The following is a 13,809-nucleotide window of genomic DNA, read 5'->3' on the forward strand; positions in this document are numbered from 1 at the left end:
GTGTCCACATTACCTTGTGTCTGTAGGCAAGTTTGGGAGGAAGAGTAAGGCTGATGATCACAGGAGCAGCACCTATATCTGCAAGTGTACTGACCTTCCTGAGGACAGCTCTTGGCTGTCAGGTGAGTTTGTTGCTCTTGATCCAAAACCATAAACATTTTAGTACCTGATTTAAGCTTTGATAGAAGAACATTTCTAGTGGTCTAAGTATATGGATAACTTGTTAGCATTCTTTCTGGAGCTGTACAAATACATATTCCTTTCCAGAGTTTCTCTCAGACATCCAAACCTTCTGTATTCATCCAAAATCTCTATCGTAATTTCAATAACCATCTAAGCCTTCCTAAGGGAAAAACTTTCTCACTGGCAGCTGTATTCAGTGATTAATGTTTTTGGATTAAGTTTCTGGACTTGCCTTGTCTACAGAAATGTTCATAACTGTACTATAGAGTATCTCAAAGTTATGTAGTATTGGTTTGAAGATAAGACTAGGTAGAATCATACTGAAACTTCAAAGGCAAAAGCAGTTTTGAGCAAAGTATATCCTGCTTGAGGTAAAATCTGAATAACAGATGTTCTGATGGAACAAATATAAAACATATTTCAAGGATGGAAAACATTGAAACACTAAAACTTACGAGGTTTCTGTGACTTGAATACCTTCAGTGGTATGCTAGTATAGCAGTGAGTTCTAAACAGAAGAGGTAGCTCTGTCTTACATACAATACCCACAGTGCTGGGATGAGATACAGGGCATCCATTCCTGGTTGTCTTGGACAAACCTCTCCTTCAGCAACATGCATGAAGTCACTTCTAGTGCATCTGTTTCTTCCTATTGTACTGTACTGCTTTCTGACTTAAGAATATGGATAACATTGTGACCTAGATAGGTGTCACACAGCATGTGAAACTGTGAAATCTTGAGTAAATATTAACTGAAGATGGAATATCATTACTTGAAAGTCTTTATTGCAGTAAAGCTCTTTTTAATTCTTAAAGCTGCTGAGAATTATGCTAACTTCAAATTTAAACTGGATTAGAAAAAAAAAAACAAAATTTTATTCTTAATGAAGAAACTTTGAAAAAACAAGAATCTTAAGCTTTTGGTTTTACTTCCTAGTTCTATGAAGGTTATGGACAGACTGAATGCACAGCTGGATGCTCACTGTCAATGCCTGGTGACTGGACAGCAGGTACAATGTTTAATGGTCTGCTTGTCTGTTCAACTTCAGGTTGCTATAGAAGCCACAGTCACGTTACTTAGCCTGTTAACACCTGCTTTAAAGAACTAGATTTTATTTTTCAAGTCAAGTAAGAAAGCTTTGAAAGGATCTTGTGAAGTTCCTAAATAGGTAGGAATGTTCAGTGAGTGAAGTTGTTAACAGGCTTTGCCCTTCTAGTTCAAGTAGATGTAGGAGAGAAGTTATACTAAAATGTATAGTCTTACAGAATAGAAATCTGTGTATAAACAGTGCTAGAAGTTCAAGTGGCATTTCTGGTGTATTTGGAACAGTCTGCATTTGTCAGCCATTTCATCTCTATCTCTGTAACTGTAATTCTGATACTTGCAATTACAGTAAGACTTTTGCTACTCTGGTACGTCCACAGAGCAAAGATCCTGATTATACTAAAAGCAAGCCTGAATAGACGGTTCAGTTTTTAAAGTTCAAGGGATATCTGAACTGAATGCTTCAGTCCTGACAAACTAAAAGCTATCAGTGTAATAGTATTAATGTGATAAGTTGCCAGAAACTGATGTTCATCTCTTCCATTACTCTAGTATTTAGATAACTTATTACTTTAAAAACCTGATTAAACTCATTCAGGCTACTGAAGCTTTTCTGTTTAACAGGTCATGTTGGAGCACCAATGTCATGCAATATCATAAAGCTTGTTGATGTACAAGAAATGAATTATTTGGCTGCCAAAGGAGAGGGTGAGGTGAGTAACTTCAAAATGTCAAGCTTGGATAAGGCAGGGGGAGTGTAGCTTAAGCTAGTAACTGGCTTGTGACTGCAAGCAATACGTAATTGTGGTTATTTGCTAATGACAAATCACTGGGCTACGCTTACCAGAAATGCTCAAGGAAAGAGCAGCGTTAAGATTCTTCCATGTTGTGCACGTGACCTGATCTCTAGTTTCCTTCAAATTTGTCTCGTCTTTAAATATGATTTTAAAATTTAGTTGCTAGGGGAACTGAGTACATATTGTCTTAATGAAAAATGGTTAATGAGTCTTAATCTTGTTATGCTTCTCTTGCACTTGCTGTGAAAATTTGCTGAATTAGGAGTGAGTTTGGACTTAAACATAGTAGTACCTTAAAATTATCAGGTATCATCTTAGTCTGTTTTAACTTAGTCAAATTCTTCTGGATTTATCAAATGGTGTAACTTGTTTCACAGTACTGATGCCCATAGCTGTAAACTTGCTTTGCCTAAAATAGGTCATCTTCCTCCTTGTCTGCCTGTTCTTTAGCTTTTATCTTCAGCTGGATTCAGCACTCCCAGTCTTCCTTTCTCAGAATAAGCTTCTGTTAGTCTCAGCTCTGTCAGCCTTTCTTTTCACTCTTGCCAGTTATCCATATTCAAAAAAGATAAACTTGCAAGTAGAATTATGTTTATATGCAGATGAGGTCTTAGTGCCAGTTAGCAGGATATAGATAAATGGCTTGTCTAAACTGGGAAGAGTTGTCACCTACTGTTATCCAGTAATTACAGAAGTCATGAAGTTTGATCAATCAGCCTTTGACTTAACTAGGACATGCAGAGTTCTCTATACGTCCTTCCAGATGAGCTCTCTTGTAGCAGAAATGACTGAGGTCTTAAAGCATGGCCTGGGTTTGGTCATGAGTTTGGCACTGTCCCTTCAAGGCTATCAGAATCCCTGCTAGTATTTTGACCTCTTACATTGATAACATCTGTTCATTGTACAGTAGTTCACCTGTATGTCTACATTTCATCTTAAGGTAAACACTAAAAATGCTTGGAATTATTTTTTTCTATGAATTGGCCTCTGAACTGTATTAGCAATTCTCAGACTACAGGAAGTTACTATCAGTCTCTAAAAATTCTTTAGCCAGTTCCTTGCCCACCTTATAATTGAAAATAATTAATAAATTAAAATTTACCTGTGGTTATCTAACCAGGTCAACTGTATTAGTCTAGGTGATTAGTCCTTATTCTAGGTAATTCAGTCCCTATTAGTATTTATTACTGATTTGACTGTAACTTAGAATTAGATTCTCTACCCTGTTCTTCTAGACATCTCTTTTCTAAGGAGGTATTTTATTGTCCTGCTGATCCTTAAATAATAAGAGCTCTTCCATCTCCCACGAGAAACAACACTTCTACAACTTTGACCATTGAGAAGAAAATACTTAAGTCTTGGATCACCTCTAGACACTTTGAGTTCTACCCCATGTTCCTGACTAGTAGCTCTATTATGTACTGTTTTATTGACAGACATTGTACTAATTGTTGTAGTGGATTGTAGGGTCAGATCTGTAACTATTTTTTGTGATGTTTCTGTTTTACCAAACCTAAAACTAACTTTCTCAAGCTGAGAGGTGATTGCCAGATCCAGACATGAATTTCCTCAGATAAAGATAAGCTTACTCTGATAAATTCAGATTATTCAAATAACAAGCAGGAGTACTGCAGTTAAACTGAAAGAACAAACGTGTGACTGCTTTTTATTACACTTCATACTAGTGGAAAATCTTAAGTCTTAAAGAGAACCTCAATGAATAGAGATTTTTCTACCGATGTGTAAATTTTGTCTTTGTAGTGGTGGTTATTGAGAGCTTTTGGAGAAAGCAGCAATCACTATTTGCAAGTAATGCTATGAAGGCAAGTTAATACACACTAATAAGCGACTCTTTTTCAGGTGTGTGTGAAAGGGCCAAATGTATTCCGTGGCTATTTGAAAGATCCAGAAAAAACAGCAGAAGCTATAGACAAAGATGGCTGGCTTCATACAGGAGATATTGGGAAATGGTTACCAGTAAGTTAACATTTTTTTATATATATATATATATATGAAACGTATTTCTATAGCTATTAGAAGTTATTTAAAAAAAAACACAAAACAACTTGGTATTAAGAATGAATTAAGTGAAAGAAGAGTCCCTTTAGTAGAAGGAAGAATTATGTACATATACAAATCTGTATGCTTGAGGCTAAAAAGAAAAGGCAGTATAAATTCTGAGGCTGTCCTTAGTTCAGGTTAGATGGGTGCAGAAATTCAGGTTAGATGAGTGCAGAGCATGTTTTTTCAACACTAGTTTAACAGTACCCTAGCAGTATTCTACTGTGTTGCCAAAATTTAACTTATAGCAAACTGTCTTGGATCATACACAACTTAAATTCATATTAAACCAGAGCTTAGTCAGTAGTGCTTCTGGTCTGTTGTAAAGCTTAACAAAGGGTCCAGAGTATCTTCTGAAGCAGAAATGCAAACTGTTGTTCATACACTTAATTTTGGTGTATTACGTGACTTGCTGTGACACACTTAGTCTGTGTAGACTGATTATCACTTGAAGTGCCTCTTCTGAGTGGGAAATTTATTTCTGTCAACAGAATGGTACGTTGAAGATCATTGACCGGAAAAAACACATATTTAAACTAGCCCAGGGAGAGTACATAGCACCAGAGAAGATTGAAAATGTGTATCTGAGAAGTGAAGCACTTGCTCAAGTGTTTGTCCATGGAGAGAGCTTGCAGGTAGGCATTCTTTGGGTAATTAAAAACAATGCAAGGAAGAGATGAAAGGTGGAGAAGTCTTTCCTCATTCTTCCCCATCCTTAACTTTGCATCTGAAGTCTTAACACATTTTGTAGAATCAAAATTGAGTAGGAAAGATCAGCTAGTCCAATCCCCCTGCCATGGGTTGGGGACATCTTTCACTAGATCAGGTTGTTCAAAGCCCCATCCAACCTGAGTTTAGCACTGTCAGGGATGGGGTGTATCCAGGGTTTCTCTGGGCAACCTGTTCCAATGTCTGTTTAGTATTAGACGTGGTAGTTTTGAATCCACTTCAGATTCCACCAGTTATAACGTGCTTCTGGATCTGGTTTCAGACCACATAGTAGAGCTGGATTAACTTAATTGATTATTAGGCACGGTAAATAAACTGCTAACAGCATGCATGGAAACAGTGTACCTGCCAAGATGTTCAATTTACACTTAAAAAACCTGAAGAGTATTTCAAGAGATTCTCTTATGAGCAGGCTTATGAACTGCACTCCTGTCTTAAAGCAGCAGAAAGCTGCTGAATTTCTAGTAGAATCAGAACTACCACCCAAAAGCAGACACTGACTAATAGGTAGCATGTAGGAACTAGTGTTGTCTTAAATTCAAAATAAAACCAAAACCCTTCAAATTTCATTTTAGGCCTTCTTAATAGCTGTTGTGGTACCTGATCCTGAGACTTTGCGCAAATGGGCCAAGAAAAGAGGACTTGAAGGCTCATATGAAGAGCTCTGCAAAAACAAGGTGAGTGATACCTAATTAAACAGTTAGCTGTTCTGCATCAACTCTTTCAAGCTAAATGTGTTCTTGTATCCACAGGATGTCAAAAAACACATTCTAGAAGACATGGTGAGGATTGGTAAAGAATCTGGTTTGAAGTCATTTGAACAGGTAAGATACAAATTACAACTGGACACCTAATTTTTTAAACATCTCAGTAACTATCATAGTATCCAGGAACTCGTTTTAATTTGTACCTGCACTTCTTAAGTGATGGGTTTTGTTATATTTAGGCAATTTTTTGTTAATAGCCTTGTGTATTCCAAGGAATGTAGCTTAGCTATTATCTGTTTCTCTTCCAGGTTAAAGACATTATCATGCACACTGAAATGTTCTCTATTGAAAATGGCCTGCTGACACCAACACTGAAGGCGAAGAGACCGGAACTACGAAAATATTTCCAGTCACAGATAGATGAACTCTATGCTAATACCAAAATGTAACTGAGTGGATTGAGGAAAGTGTCACACGTCTGTCTACTGTTAGCCTTCATATCTGTAATTTGACTACAGCAAATATAGGGAAGGAAACTGTGCAATCATTAACTTGTACAAAAATGGGTACTTGCCATTGGAACATTGAAGAAATGGAACACTGCCTTACTGTCAAGTCGTGTTGCATACTGTTTTTATGGTGACCTACGATTTCCAAAAAGAGCCTTAACTATAAATGGTAACTATATATAAGTTATTTAAGACTTTATCGGCCAAAAATGGACTCTCCTTAAACAAGGAGCTAAGGTTTTCTTATTGCCAGCATGTTTGCTGTCTGCAGTATATTTTCCAGTTGTCAATTCCAAAAGGGATTTGGCAGGTTTGAAATGCCTCTTAAGTATCTTGCATCCTCAGAAGGATTACACTAATCTGTGCAAAAAAAAACCTTACAGTTGTATAGCTGGTATCACATCTTGCATTGGTCCTAATATTAATTTGGGCAAGGCATCTGAGTTTCTTCCCTTCTGTCTACAGCCAGTTCTGAGGCTTACTTTTGTAAGGTAGAAGTCAGAACTCCACCCAAAGGAGACTGATTAATACAGGTTCAGAGTAAGTCTGGATTTGGTGGTTCTGCACTAGCAGTGTAGATGCAGTAAATTTGGCAAGTTGTAGCCTCTGCTACATTAATGTAATTCCAGAGCGGTGCCAGTCCTGTAAGAGAACAGACACTAACTCTGGCAAGAACACTAGAGATCCAGAAACAAAAACCATTCAGGAGGCTAGGCTATGCTGACAGGCAGGTAAACATTGCACCTGTACTAGCCACTCGTTTCCTTGTAATGAACATGTATTTAAAATGCACTTTAAAAAGTGCCAGGTCCCCTGTAAGCAGAATAGCTTCTGCCATAACCTCTGTTTTCTGTGCTTTGTGTATGAGCCACTGAGTATTCTTCACTGAATAGCAAAATAGGTCAGGTAGAATGTTTTTTGCCTGATGCTTTGCAGTAATTGGAAGCATTCAGATATGCCAACAGAACTGTGTTGGCACTGTATAGGTATTTGTTCAGGGATGAGAAAGTAATTCCCAGATAAACTACAAAACTATTTACCTTCTGTTTCAGAAATCAGCAAAAATAAGCCTTGTGACATAAGTCTCTTGCTATTCTTAACAGAGCTGGTTTTGCATTAGCATTCATTGCTGTTTTTTGAAAACATGGATATATGTAAAATACAAGCACAACAAGGTTTGCACTAAGATTTGTGTGTGATTGTAATGCACTACTCTGTAGCATAATTTCATACATGTGTGCAGTTAAGGTACACAAATCCAAGTCAACTGTTAGAGCAGTAGTTTGTTACATTGGAATTCAAATGTTTGCTTAGTGTTGGCTATTTCTATGTTTTATAAAACCAAAACAATTTTCAAAACCAATGAAGGAAACCAAAATAAATATTTCTGCATTTCAACTCAGTGAAGTATTTGTTTAATCAAGGGAAGATGCTACTGACTAGCAAGTAGAAGCATAATACGGTAATTCTGACAAGCTGTAAAACTCCAGTGCTACAACCATGTTACCTAGCACAGGATCAGTGCTGCTTGTTGATGCTTTGTTTAGAAGGTAACTTTGCTTTGATCTGACACTTACGTGTGGGTTTTTGACCAATATCTTCAAGAAAGGGATGCTACTGTGTAATAGCATAAATCTATCTTTGTTGTCAGTATAGTTTGATGGTGTTCTTTCCCTCTTATGTTATGATAAGCTGTAGCTTTACTGATAGTACTGCTTTTGGGTGGTTACTGTTCCTCTGTGTATAATTGTTCCCCCCCCACCGTGCCTCTGGCCTTGATATAATATGAAGATCTATCACTCACCCTAGATAGTGACTCAATTATTTTCCTAGGCAGCCTGTTCCAACTTCTTGTCTCCTACTTAGTGCCTACTTAGACCAGCCACCACCTTGCTATAGCCTCCCTTAAGGTAATTGTAGAGCATGATGAGAATTGTAGAATGTGATACTTTACTGCATGTCTCAATGGAAAAAAAGGCTAAAAGATGCTTGAACTGCATCTAAGGCCTGTTCTTGACACATCCTATCAAAAAGTTTTCTGTAGAAGCTGTTGATCAGAATAGCCAAGACAATACTAGAGTCTATAATTAGCTTGAAGGACTGTCCATAAACCCCAGGTAACAAGCAATAACACAAAGAAGTCTCCTTAGCTTATCCTCTTGAATGGGGGGGGGGGAGGGGGTCAGGGCAGACAGCAGTAGGTCTTCAGAATACCCTAAGGAAGAATACCCAAACCTGCAGATAAGGAGTTGAGGAATTCAAAGAACTCCTCCCCAGCCTTTTGAAAACTAGGAGGGTTTTGTTCTGTTGACAGATAGCTAAACCTGTGTTAAGCCATCTAAACAAAGGCTAAATGGGGTTACATGGGGCTGGGGGCTAGTCACTAGTCTGGTTCTGCAGGGTTCCTCTTAGGGGACAGTTCTAGTCAATGTTTTCATAAATGGTGTGGATACAGGACTCAGATGTGTACTAAGTGAGTTTGCAAATAACACTAAGAGGAGCTGTTGACTATCTTGAGGGTGGAGAGGACTTGCAGAGAGATCTTCACAAATTAAGAGGTTAGGGCAATCACCAATGTTATGAAGTTTAATGAGCAAATGTGAGCTTCTTTCTCTGGAATAGAGCAATCCCAGATACCCATGCAGATTGAGGGATGAAAGGCTGGAGAGTAGCCCTGCAGAAAGGGGTCAACAGCAGTTTGTATAAGAGGCAGTGTGCCCTGGCAGCCAGGAGGGCAAGGACTGCATCAGGCACAGCAGTGCTAGCTGGTCAAGGGAAAGGACTGTCCTGCTCTGCTCTGTGCTGCTGTGGCCTCACCTCAAGTACTGTGTGCACCACAATATAAGGACATAAGACTATTAAGAGTATCCAAAGGAAGGACACAAAGATGATGATGGGTCTAGAGAGCAAGACATTTATGAGGATGGGCTGAGGTCCCTGGGTTTGTCCAGCCCAGAGCAGAGCAGGCTGAGGGGAGGCCTCATGGCGGCCTGCAGCTCCCTCACAAGGGAGCGGAGGGGCAGGCGCTGAGCTCTGCTCTTTGGGGACAGCGACAGGACCCGAGGGAACGGCATGGAGCTGGGACAGGGGAGGGTCAGGATGGGGGTTAGGGAGAGGTTTTGCAACCAGAGGGTGGTCAGGCACTGGGACAGGCTCCCCAGGGCCATGGGCATGGCACTGAGTCTGATGGAGTTCAAGATGTGCTTGGACAATGCTCTCAGATGCATGGTCTGATTTTTGGGTGGTCCTTTGTGGAGCCAGGGGTTGGACTCGATCCTTGTGGGTCCCTTCCAACTCAGGATATTCTGTGGTTCTTACACAGTAACTGTGTGGCAGAGATTAGGAATTACAAGTCTTAAGCCTGAATCCTACTTTCTTGGCAGCAAGCAATATTGTTGTATGTTTGGAATTGATTTTGTGCAGACTGTGGCTATTTTTTCACCTCAGATTTTAGAAATCTTTGTAGAAATGATCCCATTTGCTCACTTTTCTAGATAGGAAATTAGAGCCAAGCGATGCCTGGCCCCATAAGCGTATGTATACAGCCACAGTTTATGAAGCTGCTCTATGTTATAAGTGTCTGTGACGAATAACCAATTCAGAGTATTATTTATCAGAACAGAATTTATTTGAGCAACCGATCAAGCAGGCAAAACAGCGCTGGGCGGCTGGGGAGTCTCTGCTCCACCAACAGCACGCGCTCACCCCCACCAGAGCCCCCTTTTCTTGCCGGTGGTTCCGGGTTGGCGTAGCACATCCTGGTTCTCTCTGCGGTTGTGCATCCAGTTGTTAGGGGGATTGTCATGGGCTCTGGTGGTTGCGGGGATGAAGGTCGTAGTCTTCCTCTGCATTGTAGGTTGAGGGCCTGCTGGTTGGCGCACGCACAGGATGTGCCAAGGGTCATCCTTTCCTTTGGGCATTCCAGTCACTGCAGTTGTTAGCTTGCAGCAGGAAGTCACCACAATTGTTTGCTCGGCAGGATGTTGCAGATATGCCAGTTATCCAAGGTAACAGAGGTTAAAACAGCTTATCCGGTTACCCCACCAGTCTGATAGACAAATTCTGTATACAGCCTTTATTACAATCCCCTCTTTTTGTTTTTACAGTTTTGTTCATCGAATCAGACAATGGTTTCCCGGGCTAGGGAGAGGATGGGAGCTTCTCTATTAATAACTTTGTCATCCTCTAGGTGTTGACTGCTGTTGACTCCTTTCATTTGGTATCATAAGTAGCTTGCATTACTTTCCAAAGAGGGTTCTCCTCAACCATACCTGTAGGTGGGGTTATGGCACTATTTATATGTTATTTTCAGCCCGGCTTGGTGTGTTTGTTGGGCCCAAAGGGGGTAGTGCCTTTATCTTTGGCCCGTTAATGACCCTGTTAGGACCGACCCCTTGAGGAGGGCTCTCTACCCTCTCCTTTTTTATAAAAATTAGCCCTCCTCTATCGGCTCCAGGTTCCCAGAACCTTACACCCCAGGTCCTCCCTACCAACCATCCTAAATCCTGAGGTTGTAATACTGTAACCCTCAGAGATTTACAAGTTCCAGCATTATTTACGCTACCGTCATAACTGTAAGTGGGCTCACGGCAACCGTCCGGTATCCAAGTAACATTGAGGTACCTATCGGGAGGGTGACTCCACCATCCCGGAGTAGCTATGGTTTCACAGCCCCAGTATGGGCAAAAATAATACTCTGAATGGTTACAGTAACTTTTTCCCGGGTTTGAGCTAGGACACCAATAGGTAGCCTTCGCATTTGAAGCCCCCCAGGAGTATTGTCTCTGGGGACTACACAGGTGGTGTTCTGTATTTCCTCCATATCCTAGTATTGTCCCGAGTAATTCACAATTGGTTATATTGAAAGAAGGTGAGCCTGCTGTAATACTAGTTCTGAGGATCTTTGAGTCATCCCAACTACCCAGGGTCCACTTGTAAGGCCGGTGAGGGCTCTCTTCTCCCTTTGTTACATCTAACCGGATTATCAGGAGTACCATTACCCATACAAACAAAGTTAAACTTGAGAGAAACGGAGGGGCCCTGCTTTTACTACGGGTATCCCGGGGGTTTTGGTGGGCACTGTGTCTCTTACCCTGGTTGCTTCCTGCTGCAGGTGGGAGGCATTGGGGAGCTGGTGTTTCACAGGGCCTCATGGGCTGTTTCCAGAGGTGGCTCACCAACCTTGATCCCCACAGCATTACGCCTCTGCCTCCTCCGTCTACTCTTTTGCTTGGAGCAACGGAGTGTGTCATCTCGGCAGCAGCCGTATTCTTCAGGGGAACCTCCTTCCTCTTTTAGCCCACTTGATTTGTATGCTTTTCCCCCCCAGCTCCACACCTTATCTCGACCGCTGTTATCTGCAGCCTGTTCGGAGGATCTCACCCTTCGTTGGGCAGGGCCTGCTTCACGGCTTTCCCAGTGACCCCCCCCTCTTTTTACACTTACCCCTGAGATGGGATACCCGTAGGAGCAATGAACCCTCTGACCTCTCTTACAGAACAAAAAGGGTTATATGTGGTGGCTTTACTCAACAGTCTTCCTCCAGAAGGTGACCTTCAGGTTGTCAGGGCTCCCAGTTGCCTCCTGGTGAGGATCTCGAACAGGTGCTTTTATCCTGCTAGCACGAGTCCAACCTCGTTCTGCTGTTTGAACCGCAGTGTCTGTGGTAAAAAACACAAGAAAGGGTCCCTCCCAACAAGGGATCAGGGAGGACTCTTTCCAGGCCTTAATCAATACTCTGTCCCCTGGCTTGATCCTGTGTATTGCTATATCTAAGGGTGGTCTTTGTACTATTAATCCCTTCTTTATTAGTTCTCCTCTTCACTTCATCAACTCAATTTTGTACTCTTGCAGCACCTTCTCTTCTACCTTTGGGTGCTCGGCTAGTATTTCCATGTCATAAGGCATCCCGTACAACATTTCAAAAGGGGAAATACCTGTATCTGTCCGGGGTTGTGTCCTCAGATTTAATAAGGCCATTGGAAGACATTTTACCCAGTTCATCTTAGTTTCAATCATCAATTTGGTCAATTGTTTCTTAATTTCCCCATTCATTCTTTCTACCTTCCCCGAACTTTGCAGGTGCCATGGGGTATGATATTCCCATCTCGTCCCCAAGGGATCCAAGGCTTCTCTGATAGTCTTGGAGGTGAAGTGTGGTCCTCTGTCTGAGTCTATTACAGCTATATTCCCGTACCTTGGCACAATGTTTTCTAATAATATCTTTATGATTGTCTGTGCTGTGGCTCGAGCCACCAGGAAGGCTTCTACAAAGTGAGTGAGATGATCCACTAAAACTAAAAGGTATTTACACTTCCCGACCTTTGGAAGCTCTGTGAAATCGACCTGTATCTTTTCAAATAGTCTCTTTGCTAGCCCCCATCCTCCTGCTACCTTTTCTCTGACTTGTTGTTTATTAACCCTTTGGTATGTCAAGCATCCTCCCACCATCTTTTTAGCAATTTCATAAATCCCAATACACATACTTGGTCCCAAAGTGGTCCACAAGTACTCCCCTTGTGGGTCTGCCTGTACTCCCCAGTGGGTCTGCCTGTGGATTTCTTTCATTATCCTCCATGCCATGCCTTCAGGAATAACCTCCCTCCCATCAGGGAGTGCCCACTTCCCCTCTTTTTCAACAATCCCCATTTGTTGTAGTTTCTCTACCTCTTTTACCTCCGAGGTGTTCCCATCTATTATGGCATGACCTGATTTTTGTTTCCCATTTATTACCCTCAATGATCCGTCTACAAATAATTTCTCCCCATTTGGTAATTCCTCTTTCTCCAAGTCTTCCCTTATTTTGGTCTGGGATTCAATTAATCGGACACAATCGTGTGTCCATTCTTCACTTGGTTCCCCATATAAAAATTGAGCTGGATTCTGTAAACCAGTCATTTCGAGTTCTAATTTGGGGGAATGTATCAATATACCTTCATCCTTCAATAGTCTAACATCAGTAATCCACTCATCTGCTTTCTGTTGTGACACTCCTCTCATGTGATGAGGTGTATATACCTCTAATTCTCCCCCCAGGGCGACTTTTCCAGCTTCCTCGACTAAGAGGGCCGTAGCTACTACAGCCTGTAAGCAGGTGGGCCAGCCTCTACTAACTGGCTCCAACAATTCTGAAAAGAAACCTATGGGCTATGTTGGGGGAGGAGGAATAGGATCTGGCGCTGGGGCGGGGGGGATAGAGGGAGCTCCTCGGGACTCTCATTTTTTTCCTAGAGCTCGTTTCCCTCAAGGTAAACACGTGGGTCCTGGTACCTTATCCACAAACCTTACCAGTAATCGCTTACCAATACTTACTCAGTCCTGAGTCTTCATTCGGATCTTCGCGCACAAGAATGGCGGGGTACCGCGGGATTCCTTTGCCTGTTTACCCAAATTTAGGGTTCAGATGTACGGGATTTGGGCTGGGGAGCACCCGGAGGTGGTGCACCCGCCTCGTGCTCGGATCCCAGACCAAGCTGACCTGTGTGCGAGTCACGGCACCTCGCTGTTACCAGTGTGTGTGACAAATCCCAATCACCGATTCAGAGCACTATTGATCAGAACGGAATTCATTGCAGCAAGCGGCCAGGCAGGCAGAGCAGCTCTGGGCGGCAGCGGAGTCTCCGCCCCACCAACAGCGTGCATCCACCCCGCCAGAGCCCCGCTTTATTGCCGAGTGGTTCCGGGTTGACAAGCGCATCCACCGGCTCCTACAAAGGGGTGGGAGGGCGAGCACCCCACAGCCCCATCGGGGCGCTGCAGCCGCCATCCCCTCCCCTCCC

General features: G+C 42.1%; 1 protein-coding gene and 1 long non-coding RNA gene across 3 annotated transcripts in view; one reads left to right on the forward strand and one right to left on the reverse strand.

Moving 5' to 3' along the window:
* The window catches only part of ACSL1 (acyl-CoA synthetase long chain family member 1), a 37,670-nt gene extending 30,241 nt beyond the window's left edge, over nt 1-7,429 (forward strand). For both annotated transcript variants that reach the window (XM_027456285.3, XM_038178440.2), the window contains exons 14-21: nt 27-122; nt 1,121-1,193; nt 1,853-1,941; nt 3,886-4,002; nt 4,578-4,721; nt 5,391-5,492; nt 5,568-5,639; nt 5,831-7,429. In XM_027456285.3, coding sequence (XP_027312086.1) covers nt 27-122; nt 1,121-1,193; nt 1,853-1,941; nt 3,886-4,002; nt 4,578-4,721; nt 5,391-5,492; nt 5,568-5,639; nt 5,831-5,971 — 834 coding nt within the window. In that variant the 3' untranslated portion in view covers nt 5,972-7,429. The remainder of the gene's footprint in view (nt 1-26; nt 123-1,120; nt 1,194-1,852; nt 1,942-3,885; nt 4,003-4,577; nt 4,722-5,390; nt 5,493-5,567; nt 5,640-5,830) is intronic.
* A 2,208-nt stretch (nt 7,430-9,637) lies between these two features.
* On the reverse strand, nt 9,638-13,650 carry LOC101805095 (uncharacterized). The gene is made up of 2 exons (XR_011808980.1): nt 13,343-13,650; nt 9,638-11,691 (listed from the first exon to the last, which is right to left on the reverse strand). It is a non-coding gene; the product is annotated as an uncharacterized lncRNA (long non-coding RNA).
* Between the last annotated feature and the right edge of the window lie 159 nt (nt 13,651-13,809).

This window comes from Anas platyrhynchos, chromosome 4, assembly GCF_047663525.1.
Source record: "Anas platyrhynchos isolate ZD024472 breed Pekin duck chromosome 4, IASCAAS_PekinDuck_T2T, whole genome shotgun sequence".
Lineage (NCBI taxonomy): Eukaryota > Metazoa > Chordata > Aves > Anseriformes > Anatidae > Anas > Anas platyrhynchos.